We start from the raw sequence: 19346 nt of genomic DNA on the forward strand, positions 1-19346 counted from the left end.
AAAGGTTAATTTTCATGTGCAGGGTCATTGTACGTAGCAGGGGTTCTTAATCTGTTTGACCTCAGAACCTAACTTTTCCACTACAGAAGGACCCGGGGACCACTCCAATATGAACACTGAATTTGTCATTTTACTCTATTCAATAAAATACGATATCTACCCGACTTACAGTGTAATACCTCGTAAAATTGTATAATAGCATGTGTTGATCACAAAGATTATACTATTAATTTACCAAATACACCTTAGGCTTAGGTCAGGCTAATAAGAAAAAATACATGTACACACAATATGTAGTAAGTTTATGCTAAAATAAATTAGAACTAAATATATTTCTTAACTAAACTGTCAATAAAATTAAAGTGCAAATGAAAATAAAGCTGGACCCCTTCAGTCATAATTTTTGCGCTTAAAAAGTTTCTCTATGACATTAGTGCCAGACTTCTTCTGTTTGTTTTTATATTTTAACTACTGCCACAAATGGTAAAAAAGTGTATTACAACTAAGTACCGCTGCGGCCTATACAAACCACAGCTGAAAAATTGATTGATCGATTGATTGAGAAGTTTATTGACATCTTAAAAAATGTAATCCATGTAATGCTTTAAAAAGGCAAATGGATCACACGAAAAACAAAAAGGCTTGTTTCCAAAAACACATATATTACAATCTAGGGGGGCGCTCGCGGCCCATCAATTGGCCCCGGCTCTATTGTTAAGAAACACTGGTATATAGTATATGCAATCAAGGTGCCGGGGACCATATCTTCACAAAGAAACACACGCATGGCTCCCACTACTTCAGCGTTATGGTGAATTGGTTTTTCAATGCTAATTTTTTTGCGCTTTTTTCTGTCACACGTAAAAAGCCGGTTCGTGAAAATCCCGCATACATTAAAACGGTCCCTGGTAGAAAAAGGTTGGGGACCCCTAAATTAAATGACAAAACACAACTCAGCTTTGCACCTGATTGAAATGCCATGCAATTGTGTTTGTGCAGGAGCTCCTGTGTGGCCAAGAGACATCGTGGAACCTGTGGTGATTAGCGCTGGTTTGCCTTTGGTTCTGTCCTGTGACCCTCCAGCCGGTCCACCTAAACCTGAAACCTATTGGATGTCTAGCTGTAAGTGTCTCTTTAGAGATCGATCCTAAATTTATGGGAATAGAGACACTGATACCTTAAACAGCCTTAAGTAAATAATGCCTTATTTGAGACAAGAACAGACGTCTTTCCTTATTTTGTGCATTATAAGTAACAAAAAAACTGCGAGTGTGAGGCGCATAACAATGCTGTGTTTCATTTGTTGAGAGCCATATCGTATCAAGTTGGTAGTGTGTGGATTGTTATTGTTGACAAACTTCTCAGATAGGTGCCACAACCTTTAAAGGTAAAGGTGAGAAGTATGATTTATAATGTAGCATCAACTTTCCTTAAAGTTTTATGTGCATTTGGGATCTACATAAGTTCCAAAAATGTGAAATCAAAGCGTAGAGGCAGTGCCAAGATTTGTATACAACAATCTCGCTTTCCTATCTACTTCCTCTAAACGGTTCGTTTGGAATGTGCACAATTGGTTATGTCACCAATTGGGAACATCATCAGTGGATTATCCATATATGGTATAGATCTACCCAGACAGCCTTGCGTGCGTCAGCCATTTTTAGTTATGTGTTCGCATCTATAGTTTGGACGACAAAACGCCCAAGATTCGACTGGAACAAAGAAAATGCTGTTATTAGTTGTATTGCCCAACACAGGATAGTTGTTAAATCTCCAGTGTCATCTTAAGAAGTGCCTGGCTAACTTTTGTGTGCCTTCAACTGTGAAGAAGTTGCTTTGAGAGTGTGCAAAAAAGAGTCCTATCTGCTTCACCCTCAAACTTTCACAAAAAGATGGACTTTGCAATAAACTATTTTTAATGGCAGACTCTGTGACTACTATCTATGGCAATGGAGGAGACAATAAAACTGTAAGTATTAGCAGGTTAGGTTAGAAATGTGTGATTGATTAGTTCACCATGAATTGATTAACATGGACAATTTAGTGGTCAATTGTACGGAATATGTACCGTACTGTGCAATCTACTAATAACAGTTTCAATCAATCAAAAAAAGCAATGTTAGCTAGAGTTGTTGTGTAGCTAGCTTAGCCTTTACGTAACCGTCGTCTGACAAAATAAAGAACGATTTTCCTAAACATTACTTGTAATTGGATCAATGCCTCCTGTGTTTGGCAATGGACACGTAAGTTAAATAATCCGTTATTACGTTAGCGAAGTAGCTAATAACGTAGCTGATAGCCTTTAGTCTTAATTGTTTACAATTTGAAGCAGCTGTACACCGGAGTTTTTTACATGATATAGAAGATAAAATCATTTTGTTGTCAATATATAAATGTATATGTCCAGGATATAGCATTAAAATTTTAGACTCAGTAGCCAGCGTTTATGTTCCAGAGATTTTTACATCAGCCGGGCTTCGTTCCAAGCTTTTGTCCGCCTGCACCACCTCCTTCCTTAATGTGGACAACAAACCACAGTCTCGCTATATCATCTGGGAAAGTCGCTCATAACAGATAGCTTGTAGCGGTCACCAATGTCCATAGTGCACAATAAAAGCAGGAAAGTTAAAACAAAAAAAAAAGCAGCTGGCAGGCGGGGACGAGGCACACCTGCGTAAGGAGGTGTGGTGAGGAGAAGTCCATCCCACAACTCCGCCTCTCAACACAAACTGAAAAGCAGCAAAACAACCACCATTACATTTTATGTAGACCACAAGGAGGTTTTTTATATATAGAAAACAAATCATAGTATGATTCCTTTAACTCATGGGTGTCAAACTCAAATACAGAGTGGGCCAAAATTCTAAACTGAACAAAGCCGCGGGCCAAAGTTGAACAACTTAACCTTTTAATAGGGACTCAAACAAGTTTTGCATTGAATATTGAACAAACAAGGCTTATATAACTTTATAGTGACATGCAAAATCGAGGTTTGTTGGTAGCGGTGGTGTATATTGTAGTGTCCCGGAAGAATTAGAGCTGTATCTATCCATCTATCTATCTATCTATCTATCTATGTATCTATCTATCTATCTATCTATCTATCTATCCATCTATCCATCTATCCATCTATCTATCTATCTATCTATCTATCTATCTATCTATCTATCTATCTATCTATCTATCTATCTATCTATCTATCTATCTATCTATCTATCTATCAATCAATCAATCAATGTTTACTTATATAGCCCTAAATCACTAGTGTCTCAAAGGGCTGCACAAACCACTACGACATCCGCGGTAGGCCCACATAAGGGCAAGGAAAACTCACACCCAGTGGGACGTCGGTGACAATGATGACTATGAGAACCTTGGAGAAGAGGAAAGCAATGGATGTCGAGCGGGTCTAACATGATACTGTGAAAGTTCCATCCATAATGGATCCAACACAGTCGCGAGAGTCCAGTCCAAAGCGGATCCAACACAGCAGCGAGAGTCCCGTTCACAGCGGAGCCAGCAGGAAACCATCCCAAGCGGAGGCGGATCAGCAGCGCAGAGATGTCCCCAGCCGATACACAGGCGAGCAGTACATGGCCACCGGATCGGACCGGACTCCCTCCACAAAGGAGAGTGGGACATAGAAGAAAAAGAAAAGAAACGGCAGATCAACTGGTCTAAAAAGGGAGTCTATTTAAAGGCCAGAGTATACAAATGAGTTTTAAGGTGAGACTTAAATGCTTCTACTGAGGTGGCATCTCAAACTGTTACCGGGAGGGCATTCCAGAGTACTGGAGCCCGAAATGAAAAAGCCTTACAGCCCGCAGACTTTTTTTGGGCTTTGGGGATCACTAATAAGCCGGAGTCCTTTGAGCGCAGATTTCTTGCCGGGACATATGGTACAATACAATCGGCAAGATAGGATGGAGCTAGACCGTGTATTATTTTATACGTAAGTAGTAAAACCTTAAAGTCACATCTTAAGTGCACAGGAAGCTATCTATCTATCTATCTATGACAACACAAAAAGCACTTGCTCACTTTCGCATAATCAAAAGTACACATCATCATAATCATAAAAGCATATAACGGTAATTTAAAATAATAACACAACCAGTTGATTGATTTTGAGATGGTTTGTTCAATATTAAAAGCAGTTTTGAAGATGTGGGTCATGGGGTTATGACATGAGAGGATGTTAAGGTGGAGAGAGATACAGATTGTAGGGGCAGCAATGAAAAATGAGAGGAGCCAGATGAGGTGGTTCGGGCATCTGGTCAGGATGCCAACCGAACGCCTCCCGAGGGAGGTGTTTAGAGCACGTCCAACCGGTAGGATGCCACGGGGAAGACCCAGGACACGTTGGGAAGACTATGTCTCCTGGCTGGCCTGGGAACGCCTTGGGATCCCCCAAGAAGAGCTAGACGAAGTGGCTGGGGAGATGAAAGTCTGGGTTTCCCTGCTTAGGCTGCTGCCCCCGCGACCCGACCTGGCTGGATGGTTTGTTGTTGGGTTCTGTGAAGAAGGTACAGCAGCTGGTTGTTAGTGGACGTAGGTTTCTAACAGGAAGTGGGAGGTAAGGGGGTTAGAGAGGTAGAGTAGAAGGGGGCCAGGTTGTGGCGTGCGTTATGGGTCAGGAGAATGATTTTGAACTGAATACATTGGGAAATGGGTAATCTGGGAGATTCTTGGAGGACAAGGGTGATGTGGTGACAGGAAGAAGTAAGGAGGCGTGCAGCTGAGTTTTGGATGAGTTTTATTTAGTTCATGAAAAACTTGGGAAGATGAACCATAAATAGGGATGTAGCGATATCCTAATCTCAGACGGACCGGGTTGAAATCAGTGTATCAGCAGCGTAGCAGTGATAGTTGAGGCCATTTTGATGGATTATTTATCCTAGTAAGAGTATGTATAGGGTGAAGAGGAGAAGGCCTAGTACCGAACCTTGGGGGACACCTTGGGACAGGATGCCGATGGATTACCTGCAGTTATTGATGGATATGAATTGCTGTCTATCCAGGAGAGTCTAGTGCCAGTGATGTTGAGGGAAGTTTCCAGGCAGTAGAGAAGGATGAAGTGATTTATGGGGTCGAAAGCTGCCGTGAGATCCAGAAGAATGAAGTGATTGAGGTTGCCTGAGTCAAATGTGAGAAGGAGGTCATTTGTGACTTTGATGAGGTCATTTTCAGTGCTGTGGAGGGATTGGAAACCAGACTGAAATAGACCAGGGAGATTGTCGATGTTGAGGTGAGTTGTTTTTTTTCTTTGGCTTGCCACTGCAAATTCCACAATTTTGATGGAAAAGGCATGTTGAAGATGAGGCAGAAGTTGCTAATGGGTTCAGTGAAAAGCTCAGGTTGATTTGAGGATTGGGGGTGAAGGAGGCAGTTTTGAATGAGGGGGTTACAAACCAGAGGTGAGGGAATATTTAATTATATCAGTATTCAGCAGGGTGATGATGGACGGGAGGAAATCTTTTTCAAGTGATCTGGGGATAGGATCAAGCACACAAGTGGAGTTTTTGGATTTGTTCATGGGACTAACTATTTATCATATTGGGACATTGGTAGGTAATGCAGCCGAGCATATTTAATTGCAATCCCCTCTAAATTAAACAGACTGTGGTATTTGGCACATTTCCAAAGCACAGTCAGTGTAAACTAGTTCTTATCTTATCTTTTTTTAAATCTTTAAGTAGATATTGTCCTCGATCAGGGCTGTATTGAATCTAGTTGAGGTCATGTTAGTAGCTGAAGTCCAATTCCAATGTAGATTTTAAATTATGGGCATATTTCATTTCAGGCTCATATGCAAGACCCTTTAACTGGCCAATTCAAACCGCCTTCCCCACCATGCAACCCGTGCGGCAGGACCGTCGGGTATCCATGGGGGTCAACGGAGACCTGTATTTTGCCAACGTCCTATTCAACGACTCTGCTTCTGATTATTGCTGTAGCGCCCGCTTCCCTTATAAGAATGCCATCCAGCAAAAAAGGCCAGTGGTGGTCAAGGTGCTCACAAGTGAGTATAGGAATGTCTATCCCTTATTTGGCGGTTCTGTTGTCAATGTTACCTTTAACACTAACGTTAATGTGACCTGAGGGGTAAACTTGCTGGTGTTCCATGGACACCATAACAGATGGCTACTAACTCTAGTATACAGAATACACTTTGTTATTGTGAATGCTGAGTTTGTTTCTTTAACAGCTCGAGCCGTGGTAGAGGCTGCCCCCACCTGGCTGTCTCCCACAGGCTCATCCAGTTCTGTTGTAGTCCTCTTGGGAGAGGAACTGCTGCTGGAGTGCATCGCTGCTGGAGTGTAAGTTTGACACAGTATCGTCAGACATGACACCAAGCTAAATAATTGACTGGAATCTACAAAGTGCTGTAATAAGATCAGCATAGCATGTCAATTTTAAGACATGTTTCTCATCAACAAGGCCCACTCCTATTATTACCTGGACGAAGGGTTGGGAGGACTTGGTAGTGACCCCACGCATGAAAAGGAAACATTTCAACAAGATGATTCAAATACCCAATGCAACTTTTGAGGATGCGGGCGAGTACATCTGCACTGCCACTAATAAGATCAGCTACATTCAGCACACGTTAACTGTCACAGTCAAAGGTGAGAAGTCAGCTTTGAGGAACTGATTTGTTTTTGTTAATGATAAAACAGCTAACATGAGTATTTTTGGCAGCTGCTCCATTTTGGTTAGAAAAACCTGACGACTTAGTTTTGGCCCCTGAGGAAAGCGGACGCTTGGTGTGCCGCTGTGATGGTGCTCCTCGTCCCACAGTCCGCTGGTTTATTAACGGAGAACCAATCGAGAGTAAGAATCACGCAAGAAGGTTTAAAGCGAATCCAAATCATCTCACCTGGTGCTTTTTCTTTATTGAAGCTGCCACACCACAACCCAACAGGCAGGTGTCTGGAGACACACTGACCTTCAGCAGCGTGACCGTCGCCAACACCGCCGTCTACCAGTGCAATGCCTCAAACCCATATGGCTACTTATTGGCTAACGCTTTTGTCAGTGTGCAGCGTGCGTAACCCATCCTGTCGTTCCTGTGTGAACACTGAACCATACACAAAGAGCAACGGTTGATAACCTTGCTATGCAGAGCAGTGACAATTGGGAACATGTACCAACAGTCTGGCCTTATGTCAACGTACCAAATTGTCCTCAGCCGCCTCAATTGGCCGTTTTAAACCTCGGCATGTGTCAGTAAGCCTACGAGCCGTTTTGTTTAGCGTTGTGGGGCGGTGTGGCTTGGTTAATAGAGCGGCTGTGCCAGAAACTTGAGGATTTTAGGCTCGATCCCCGCTTCCGCCATCCTAGTCACTGTTGTTGTGTCCATGGGCAAGATACTTACCCCACCTGCTCCCAGTGCCACCCACACTGGTTTAAATGTAGCTTAGATATTGGGATTTACTATGTAAAGCTCTTTGAGTCACTAGAGAAATGCGCTATATAAAAAAGATTCACTTCACATTCTCCAGAGGCCTCTCAAAGTCCCACTACTTCTTACCAATCCCTTTACACGTGATGTATAAAACACACATATTAAGTTAAGGTTGGGCACCAAACTCAGTACTTGCATAGATAGACCGGACACTGTCTCAAACACATGGCGAGGAAACAATCATTTATCAGCACATTTGCAACTGCTGCCAAACTGCGCCCATGCGATGTTACAATTTCCCATACCAACAAAGCAAGCATGCCTAGCAGAAAACGCTTAATCCAATCCAATCCAATCCACTTTATTTATATAGCACATTTAAACAACAATAATGTTTCCAAAGTGCTGCACAGCCATGTTAAAAAAAATTGTAAAAATAAAAAATTAAAAAAAATAAAATAAAATTTAAAAAAAAGTATATATAAATATATTATGCTCCACCAATGACTGAATAAAAACAAAAAATAAATAAATATAAAACCAATAAAAACAATATAAAAACAAATATGATTAAAAAATATTTTAAAGGGTAAAATCAATTAAAACAGTAAAATAGAAATCAAAGTGTATAAAAAACACAGAGGACAACAGAGAACAGAGGACCACACAACTCACGTAGTGTTAAAAGCCAAAGAATAAAAGTGGGTCTTAAGACGAGACTTAAAACACTCCACTGTGGAAGCAGTTTGAACATGGAGCGGCAGAGTGTTCCAGAGCTTAGGGCCGACGACAGGGAAGGCCCTGTCTCCCCTGGTCTTAAGTCTGGTCTTGGGCACCACGAGCTGGAACTGGCTCTCAGACCTCAGAGCGCGCGCAGGAATGTAAATTTGGATGAGGTCCGAGATATATTGAGGTTCCAGTCCATGTACAGATTTAAAAACAAACAGCAATGTTTTAAAATCAATTGAACAGGGAGCCAGTGCAAACTCTGAAGAATTGGGGTTATATGCTGGCGTTTCCTGGCCCCTGTTAAAAGTCGTGCTGCCGCTTTCTGGACTAACTGCAACCGGGAGAGAGTTTTTTGGCTAATGCCAGCATAAAGTGCATTGCAGTAGTCCAGACGACTTGAAATAAAAGCATGCACGACTTGTTCAAAAAGGTTAAAAGATAAAAACGGTTTAACCTTTACTAAAAGACGAAGGTGATAAAAACACGATTTTAAAACGCCATTGACTTGTTTGTCTAGTTTAAAATCGCTGTCTATAGTGACGCCAAGGCTGGTGACTTTGGGACGCACATAATTTTGCAATGGTCACAAGTCAGTGAGGGCCGGACCAAAAACTAAAATTTCCATTTTTCCCTCATTCATTATTAAAAAATTCTGGGCTAACCAAGCCTTGACGTCGCATAGACAGTTAAGAAGGGGTGTCAGGGGGCCGTGGCTTTTTGAAATCGGCTTAAACGTACAGTAAGGCTCCACTTTTACAAAATGTGCTAACTTGATGCTAATTAGCATTGACTCTGCCATATACATGCAACTGATTAACATGAGCGATTTTACATGGTGATTTCAACACCTCCAAATTTGGTTATGAAAACTACAACTAGGATTGACCTTGCAATCAAAAAGCTGGTGTGTAATAAATCGAGTACTTGAGAGTACAAACACCTTTTAAGGACTTAACATAGGACATTCAACTTGATTAGAAAGACTACTTCCTGGCCAGGCTACATACTGTAGCCAACACACTACTTCCATCTAACGCTTTGGAATTGCAACAGCATGCAAAGTTTACTTTATTATATAATACTTGCTCATTAAAGTTAAAATTAAAGTACCAATGATTGTCACAAACACTAGGTGTGGTGAAATGTGTCCTCTGCATTTGACCCATCCCCTTGTTCACCACCTGGGAGGTGAGGGGAGCAGTGGGCAGCAGTGGTGCCACGCCCGGGAATCATTTTTGGTGATTTAACCTCCAATTCCAACCCTTGATGCTAAGTGCCAAGCAGGGAGGTAATGGGTCCCATTTTTATAGTCTTTGGTATGACTCGGCCGAGGTTTAAACCCACAACCCACCGACCTCAGGGCGAACACTCTAACTAGGAGGCCACTAAATAAGTGGCCAAATGAGCCTCAAGAGTTAAATAAAACAATAATAAAACAAAATACAAATGTTAAATTTGAATAGTTACCATATTTTTCGGATTATAAATCGCTCCGGAGTATACGTAGCACAGGCCAAAAATGCATAATAAAGAAGGAAAAAAACATATATACGTCACACTGGAGTATAAGTCGGATTTGGGGGGAAATTTATTTGATAAAATCCAACACCAATAATAGAAATTTGAAAGGCAATTTAAAAAAAATAAAGAATAGTGAATTACAGGCTGAAAAAGTGTACGTTATATGACGCATAAATAACCATTTGAGAACGTGCCTGGTATGTTAACGTAACATATTATGGTAAGAGTCATTCAAATAACTATAACATATAGAACATGCTATACGTTTACCAAACAATCTGTCACTCATAATCGATAAATCCGATGAAATCTTCTTCCTCGATGTCGGTACTGAACAACTCTGCCAACTCCAAAGGTATGCGCCACTTCCTCTAGTCGTTTTCTGCTGAATATTTCACTACGTCCAGCTTGTAATCTGCAGTAAATGATTCCCTTTTCGGTGCCATTTTTGTTCAGCCCTTCTCAGTTTTTACAAGTTACCGCCAACGTTGAAATTATCCATTTTAATAGCTACGGCAGTAGCATATAGCAGTTAGCATCCCATGACCCACAATGCACTTCTGCCATGACCCTCCCCCGTCAAATTCTTATTGGTTGACGTGTTTGTGACGATTGCGGACGTGTGTGTGACGATTGCTGATATTTTCTTCGTCTCTTCTGCAAATGACATAAATAATATTATTTGATATTTTACGGTAAAGTGTTAATAATTTCAAACATAAATTGCTCCGGAGTATATGTTGCACCCCCGGCCAAACTATGAAAAAAACTGCGAAAGTCCGAAAAATACGATATATATTAAAAATAAAAAACTCACATTTATTAATATATGTACACATACAAATTGACCAAAAAATGTTACTGTTGTGTACAAACCCCGTTTCCATATGCGTTGGGAAATTGTGTTAGATGTAAATATAAACGGAATACAATGATTTGCAAATCCTTTTCAACCCATATTCAATTGAATGCACTACAAAGACAAGATATTTGATGTTCAAACTCATAAACTTTATTTTTTGTTTTTCAAATAATATTTAACTTAGAATTTAATGGCTGCAACACGAAGATGGGAAAGGGCATGTTCACCACTCTGTTACATCACCTTTTCTTTGAACAACACTCAATAAACGTTTGGGAACTGAGGAAAATAATTGTTGAGGCTTTGAAATTGGAATTCTTTCCCATTCTTGTTTTATGTAGAGCTACAGTTTTTGAACAGTCCGGGGTCTCCGCTGTCGTATTTTACGCTTCATAATGCGCCACACATTTTCGATGGGAGACAGGTCTGCAATGCAGGCGGGCCAGGAAAGTACCCGCACTCTTTTTTTACAAAGCCACGCTGTTGTAACACGTGCTGAATGTGGCCTGACATTGTCTCGCTGAAAAAGTCGGCGCTTAGATGGCAGCATATGTTGTTCCAAAACCTGTATGTACCTTTCAGCATTAATGGTGCCTTCACAGTTACGTTTCCCATGCCTTGGGCACTAATACACCCCCATACCATCACAGATGCTGGCTTTTGAACTTTACGTCGATAACAGTCTGGATGGTTCCCCTTACCCTTTGGTCCGGATGACACGATGTTGAATATTTCCAAAAACAATTTGAAATGTGGACTCGTCAGACCACAGAACACTTTTCCACTTTGCATCAGTCCATCTTAGATTATCTCGGGCCCAGAGAAGCCGGCGGCGTTCCTGGATGTTGTTGATAAATGGCTTTCTCTTTGCATAGTAAAGCTTTAACTTGCACTTACAGATGTAGCGACGAACCGTATTTAGTGACAGTGGTTTTCTGAAGTGTTCCTGAGCCCATGTGGTAATATCCTTTTGAGATGTATGTCAGTTTTTGATACAGTGTTGCCTGAGGGATCCAAAGTCACGGTCATTCAATGTTGGTTTCCAGCCATGCCGCTTACGTGGAGTGATTTCTCCAGATTCTCTGAACCTTTTGATGATATTAGGCACCGTAGATGTTGAAATCCCTAAATTTCTTGCAATTGCACTTTGAGAAACGTTGTTTGACTATTTGTTCACGTTGTTGTGGACAAAGGGGTGTACCTCTCCCCATCCTTTGTTGTGAAAGACTGAGCAATTTTTGGGAAGCTGTTTTTATACCCAATCTTGGCACCCACCTGTTCCCCAATTAGCCTGCACACCTGTGGGATGTTCCAAATAAGTGTTTGATGAGCATTCCTCAACTTTATCAGTATTTATTGCCACCTTTCCCAACTTCTTTGTCACGTGTTGCTGGCATCAAATTCTAAAGTTAATGATTATTTGCACAAAAAAAAAATGTTTAGCAGTTTGTACATCAAATATGTTGTCTTTTTAGCATATTCAACTGAATATGGGTTGAAAATGCTTTGCAAATCATTGTATTCTGTTTATATTTACATCTAACACAATTTCCCAACTCATATGGAAACGGGGTTTGTACTGGTATTGATTCCCAGGTATCGGGAATTAGTGCCATATCGATTCAAATCTAGGTATCTATAATCCCTAAATATAATAGTTTGTATATCTACATATTGTCATGATCCCACATGATAGTTTGGACTATGTTGTTATTTTCCTGTGTTCAGACAAATTTCCTGTCCTGGTGCTCTTGTTTTGTCAGAATTTCCTGACTGGTCTCCGTGTTTTGAAGAACCTTACCTTCCTGCTCCTTGTCCTGTCAACACACGTACATTTTTGTCAATTAGGACTATTTAGTGCAACTTAGTTCCCTTTTGGTTCATTATCTACTGTATGGCATAGTGTTCTGTTGTGTAGGAGTTTCTGCTGGACATTTTTGACTTTTCTTTTTCATGCTTCCTAATTAAACGGCCTTCGCTCCCTGCAAGATGCTTGCCTTTTCTGCAACCTGGGACCATGACAGCAGCAAAAATGCGGTATTGTCACAAAATGAATGAAACACAGTTTCCCTAAATGGAACTAATTAACAATGAGGAACAGGTGTGTTGGCAGAACAAGGGATAGAAAGTAAAGGTGCCTCAAAACAGGAAAATAGTGACAAAACAAGGGCAGGAAGCTATTCTGAGAATAGGAAAACAACGACCATAGTCCAAACTGTCATGTGGGATCATGACACATATAACCTATATGTTGTTATTAATGATTAGAAATAGCAACATAGATTATTTGTGACCAAGTTAATAACATTTAAAGCAATGATTAATAAATGCTGTTTACTAGATTCAACACCTCGTATTCTTGGGCAAAGGAATGAACTCATCAAGGTGATCGAGGGAACGCGTTCCTTCCTTGACTGCCGCTACTTTGGCTCTCCAGTCCCTGATCTGCGATGGTGAGCAAGATGCTGCTTGACACTTTCAGAGTTAGCAAGTGTAATTTGGAGCATTTGTGTTTTATGTTTATGTCTTTTGCACATTTCGGTGTCGAATCACACAGGTCCAAATACGGACAGGGAAATCTCGAAGGAAGTCGTTTTAAGACGCATAAAAATGGAACCCTGGAGATAAGGCGCACACAAATAGAGGACCAGGGAACTTACGTGTGTGTGGTCAGCAATGTTGCAGGCAGAGACGAGAGTCAAGTCAGAATAGAGGTCAAAGGTGAGAAACCTAATGTATTTCAAAACAATTTGTGTCATGGTATCACACTGCCGTGTTTTTGTCCACTCTTCTGCCCAGAACCTACCTTAATTGTCAAAAGACCACAGGATATGAAAGTCTTCCGTGGAAGCGACGTGCGCTTGGAGTGTGGTGTGAAAGCAGACATCACTACTCCCATCACAACCACCTGGATAAAAGACAAAGTCACAGTCACCCTTGGCTGGAGGTGTGTGTTTCAGACATGATATTAGATACGTCTTCATCGTCATCACCATTTTTTCCCCCCATACAACCAATCGGATTAACGTTGGGAAATAACTCTGGAAATAATCTGTCACCGTGAATGCACTAACTCACGTTTACATCATCATCTTTTTTGCTCTTTGTTTTATTCACCACCGCACTATTATCTTTTTAGTTTCCATATGAATTGGGAAATTGTGTTAGATGTAAATATAAACAGAATACAATGATTTGCAAATCTTTTTCGACCCATATTCAGTTGAACATATTTGATGTTCAAACTGATAAACATTTTTTTTTTTGCAAATAATCATTAACTTTAGAATTTGATGCCAGCAACACATGACAAAGAATTTTGGAAAGGTGGCAATAAATATTGATAAAGTTGAGGAATGCTCATCAAACACTTATTTGGAACATCCCACAGGTGTGCAGGCTAATTGGGAACAGGTGGGTGCCATCATTGGGTATAAAAGCAGCTTCCATGAAATGCTAAGTAAATCACAAACAAGGATGGGGTGAGGGTCACCACTTTGTAGGCAAATTGTCGAACAGTTTAAGAACAACATTTCTCAACGAGCTATTGCAAGGAATTTAGGGATTTTACCATCCACGGTCCGTAAAATCATCAAAAGATTAAGAGAATCTGGAGAAATCACTGCACGTAAGCGAAGATATTACGGACCTTTGATCCCTCAGGTGGTACTGCATCAAACACCGACATCAATCTCTAAAGGATATCACCACAAGGGCTCAGGAACACTTCATAAAACCACTGTCAGTAACTACAGTTTGTCGCTACATATGTAAGTGCAAGTTAAAACTCTATTATGCAAAGCGAAAGCCATTTATCAACAACACTCAGGAATGCCGCCAGCTTTGCTGGCCCCGAGCTCATCTAAGATGGACTGATGCAAAGTAGAAAAGTGTTCTGTGGTCTGACGAGTCCACATTTCAAATTATATTTGGAAACTGTGGATGTGGTGTCCTCCGGATTAAAGAGGAAAATAACCATCCGGATTGTTATAGGCGCAAAGTTCAAAAGCTAGCATCTGTGATGGTATGGGGGTGTATTAGTGCCCAAGGTATGGGTAACTTACACATCTGTGAAGGCACCATTAATGCTGAATGGTCCATACAGGTTTTGGAACAACATATGTTGTCATCCAAGCAACGTTATCATGGACGCCCCTGCTTATTTCAGCAAAACAATGCCAAGCCACGTGTTACAACAGCGTGGCTAGGTAGTCAAAGAGTGCGGGTACTTTCCTGGCCCGCCTGCAGTCCCGACATGTCTCCCATCAAAAATGTGTGGCGCATTATGAAGCGTAAAATACGACAAGACCCTGGAATGTTGAACAACTTAAGCTGTACATCAAGCAAGAATGGTAAAGAATTCCACTTTCAAAGCCTCAACAAATAGTTTATTCAGTTCCCAAACATTTATTGAGTGTTGTTGAAAGAAAGGGTGATGTAACACATTGGTGAACATGCCCTTTCCCAACTACTTTGGCACGTGTTGCAGCCATGAAATTCTAAGTTAATTATTATTTGCAAAAAAAAAATAAAGTTTATGAGTTTGAACATCAAATATATTTTCTTTGTAGTGCATTCAATTGAATATAGGTTGAAAAGGATTTGCAAATGATTGTATTTCGTTTATATTTACATCTAACACAATTTCCCAACTCATATGGAAATGGGGTTTGCAGTTATGTAAGCCATTGTTTATAGATTTAGTTAATTATTAATATTTATTGTTTACATTGAACAAAGAGAGAACAGTATACCACCTCAAATTCAGCAAAGCTGGCCAATAAAGCTGACCCTGATACTGATCTATTCTCTTCACTGAGCCCAGTCTATAAAATCTGCTACACCTCCCTGATACCAAAGTACACGTCAAACTATTTCCTTAACGTAAATGACCGCCATAACCACAACACCAGGGGGAGCTCCACAAACCATGTTAAACCCAGATTCCGATCTAACAAAGGTCTTAACTCATTCTCTTTCTATGCCACATCAATGTGGAATGCACTTCCAACAGATGTAAAAGTGCATCTTTATTCTCTATCCTCTAAAACAACACATCCAGGCAACTTTAACCCTTTACTAACACCCTCCTCCATTCACATCCCATCTCCCCGGATTGTAAATAACCTAACGTAAATAATCGAATGTATTTCTAATGTATATACTTGTTCTTATGCTATCTGAACTCACTATGTTCTCTGCTCGCTGTACATATTCTATAAAGTAAGACTTACTCCGTTTCAATGTCCATTTCTCTGTTGATGCAATTGTTGATGACTGAAGTACTGATATCAACCAAAGCTCCTCATCCCACCCCCCGGATTGTAAATAATGTAAATAATTCAATGTATATACTATGATGATTAACTTTTGTGATGACTGTATTAAGCTGATAGTATATATTTGTACCATGAATTGATTAACGTGGATCCCGACTTAAACAAGTTGAAAAACGTATTCGGGTGTTACCATTTAGTGGTCAATTGTACAAAATATGTACTGAACTGTGCAATCTACTAATAAAAGTTTCAATCAATCAATCAATCAACATTATCATTTTAGGCTGTCCCTGGATGAGTCCAATCTGGTCATCACCAACGTAAACCGAGGCGATGCAGGCATCTACACGTGTGTCATCAACAGTGAACTGGACAAAAAGTCTGCGTCAGCACACCTAATGGTGATGGGTATGACATGTTCAGAACAGGATGAAACTTTAGAGTGTCAAGCAAACTTCAATTATCCAACATAATTTGTAATGAATTGAGTGATAAGAGAAGACTTCATTATTATACATCTTTTTGTCAGAAAAATCTGAGGCTCATAGAATAAAATTACAGATTCTTCATATTATGACCTAATCAATGTACAGTATAAATTACAGTTTGATGGAATGCCTATGTATTTTGTCCCTCAAAGGACATTGTATTTTGGAGCCTCGGCTAAGCCAAGTACCTCAAGCATATATTTGTTTGTACAAACAAATACAAATAATTTAAGTTGTCTGTTATAAAATAAATGTTACAAACTAATGACATTCAATATTGGTATGAAGTACTTTGATGCTAATGGTGTTTTTTTTTTAATAGTGCTGTGATCAAATTATAGGGTCTAAAATGCCCATGCTTCAGAATACATCAAGTTATATGTTGGCAATATTGCATGAAGGGCTATTTATTCTTGAATGGCTATTGCATGAAGGAATATTTTTCCCTTAATTTGCTGGTTTCTGTGTGTAGATTATCCAGATCCTCCCTCTAAACTGGAGTTGTCAGATCCATATGAACGCAGCGTTAGACTCAGTTGGGTCCCCGGAGACAGTAACTTCAGCCCCATTACAGGTAGGAGGTGCAAAGCAACACTAACCATAACCATTAATTATAATATCAATCATAGCTGTTTGCATCATTTTTATTGCTTTATTGCATATTTTGTATATTCTCTTCCCTCATTTACTGTAGCTTATTGGTTCCAGACCTGACTGTGGTAAACAGCTTTCTGCAAAATATGCTTATTTACATGTTTTAACATAATAAAAGCTCTCTAAACATGAAATACCACCCATATAGTCACCTTTACAATAGTTTCCCCCAATATATTAAATTTGTTGTCTCTTGGCTCTAGGTGAAGGCGGTCACATTCCCCACCTGCTTGCCTCTTTGTCTTGTACTGTCTTGTCTATACTTGTGGTTTCTGTGTCATAACTTATGTATATGCGCCAGTATTTTTCCTGGCCCCAGAATGAGTGAATAAAGTGTACTTTTGTGATTATTTCCCATATCTCTACACAATATCTCATGTATTGTAATATTAGTGTGCAGTACATGGAGTGATTTTTGTTGCAGGACATATTTTGCTGTATTCATTATTGACATATTTCTTGCTATGTATATTGTACATTTTTTTACATGATATTTCTTGTTAATTTTATTTTCTATCATTAAACCCACAAATTTGTTTTGTTTTACCCTTTCAATGTCTACTCCGTCTATTTGTGTTCGACTTTCTCTTCTACTGTTACCGAATAACATTATTTTTGTTTTACAGAGATTCAACGATCGTCCGTTTTTGTCAAACAATCTTTTTATTTTGTTTGTTTCTTTTGTTGACATTTGCATTTGCTTCTGTACAGTATGTTTTCTCCTGAAAAAAACACAATTGTGTCGTCTGCATATAGTGCTAACTTTAAGTCTTTTGTAACTTTACAAATGTCTTTATAAAGGTCCCGGGGTACGCCACAAGATATTTTGAGTTCTGTACACATGTGGACGCCTAACTTCAAGTGCTGCTTCCTGTTGGTTAAGTAGCTTAGTACCCAGTTCAAGACCAGCCTTCTGATGCTATACCGTTGTAATTATGATTAATTGTGTCAAATGCTTCGGTTAAATTCTTAAACAACGCAGCTGCACACTGTTCAGCATGTATTGTGTTGGTAATCGCTTTCCTTATTTCGATTAATGCCATTGATGTTGAAATATTGGCTCCGTATCCGTATTGATTCTCTGTGAACGTTCCACTTTTATTCATCAATTGTTTTGAAAATTGTGAAGTAAGGAAACATGTCTGTAGTTTTTAAACTGGTGTTTGTCTCCAGTCTTATAGACTCTACTCTTTGAAGTTCTCCACAACACTGTAGTTTGCCAGATCAGTGTTATCTCTCCGGTTACATCCCGCTTTTGTTCACATTAAAGTCTTATAAATGTGGAGATGTGTTATTGATAGTTGTTCTCCAAAAAGTTGGTTAACTTGATTGTTAACTGTGAAGATAGCACTGAGATTCCCAGTTGTGTTGTTAACATTGCACTCTTAACCCGGAAACGGAAATCCCGATTAGTGAATGTCATTATCAATTGTCACAAGATAATAGAAAATAATACAAATTCTGCACTGTAATACATTAAGGACATACATTTAATTCAATTTGGGGCAAAAATATGTATATATGCTTTAAAATATGTAGAATATAGTTTAAAAATAAATAAATCTGCTATTTAATGAAGCCACGCTATTTGAAGTGTGATGTGACGTGAGAGACTGTATTATTCTTTCTACGATACTTTAAATATACAAAATACTTGTCCTCATACCAATTCTAACAAATCTTTGAATTTCGTCTTTAAACATACTCTTGCTCTTTTGCAGAATACTTGGTACAATATGATGACGATGATTGGTTACCTGGAAAGTGGAAGAACTTATCAACATACCCTGGGAGCCTAAACTCTGTCATTCTGCACCTTGCACCTTTCACATACTACGAGTTCCGTGTTATCGCCATCAATGAAATCGGACCAAGTCGACCTAGTCGTCCATCAATGCGCTTCCAGACCAGCGGTGCACGTGGGTTTGATGTTCTTTAAGGAAATGTCTTTGTCAAAACAACCATATATAAAGAGATGTCTCAGCCGAGCTAGAGAATTAAACTTTTTTCTACCACAGCTCCAGATGTCATCCCGAAAAATTTAAAAGGAGTTGGAACATGGAGAAACAACATGGAGATCAGTTGGGAGGTAAATCTTAAAAAAAACTGAATCATGTTACACAATGGCTGTCAGTACTGTTAAACCACTTTGGCGGCTGTTGTCATCCATTTTTTTAGCCTCTAACCTACAGAGAATGGAACGGGCCGCACCTCAAGTATCTAGTCTGGTGGCGAAGGAGAGACTCCAGAGAGGAGTGGAAGAATGCCACCACTAAATGGCTAAAATATTATATTTACGACGCAGACACTTTTACCCCTTATGAGATCAAGGTCCAGGCTGTGAATGAGTTTGGGCTTGGCCCAGAGTCACCAGTCGTTATTGGTTATTCCGGGGAAGACCGTAA

The 19346-nt window shown here is 39.8% G+C and overlaps 2 protein-coding genes across 3 annotated transcripts in view; both read left to right on the forward strand.

Annotated features, from left to right (window-relative positions):
• The window catches only part of fbln2 (fibulin 2), a 345987-nt gene that overhangs the window by 256715 nt on the left and 69926 nt on the right, over positions 1–19346 (forward strand).
• The window catches only part of LOC133554323 (neurofascin-like), a 34378-nt gene that overhangs the window by 7321 nt on the left and 7711 nt on the right, over positions 1–19346 (forward strand). For both annotated transcript variants that reach the window (XM_061902924.1, XM_061902925.1), the window contains exons 5-18: positions 1000–1122; positions 5804–6022; positions 6209–6320; positions 6442–6629; positions 6703–6834; positions 6904–7047; positions 12862–12973; positions 13078–13241; positions 13320–13467; positions 16083–16207; positions 16760–16861; positions 18663–18860; positions 18960–19030; positions 19120–19342. In XM_061902924.1, coding sequence (XP_061758908.1) covers positions 1000–1122; positions 5804–6022; positions 6209–6320; positions 6442–6629; positions 6703–6834; positions 6904–7047; positions 12862–12973; positions 13078–13241; positions 13320–13467; positions 16083–16207; positions 16760–16861; positions 18663–18860; positions 18960–19030; positions 19120–19342 — 2061 coding nt within the window. The remainder of the gene's footprint in view (positions 1–999; positions 1123–5803; positions 6023–6208; positions 6321–6441; positions 6630–6702; positions 6835–6903; positions 7048–12861; positions 12974–13077; positions 13242–13319; positions 13468–16082; positions 16208–16759; positions 16862–18662; positions 18861–18959; positions 19031–19119; positions 19343–19346) is intronic.

Source organism: Nerophis ophidion, linkage group LG06 (genome assembly GCF_033978795.1).
Source record: "Nerophis ophidion isolate RoL-2023_Sa linkage group LG06, RoL_Noph_v1.0, whole genome shotgun sequence".
In the NCBI taxonomy this organism is placed as follows: domain Eukaryota; kingdom Metazoa; phylum Chordata; class Actinopteri; order Syngnathiformes; family Syngnathidae; genus Nerophis; species Nerophis ophidion.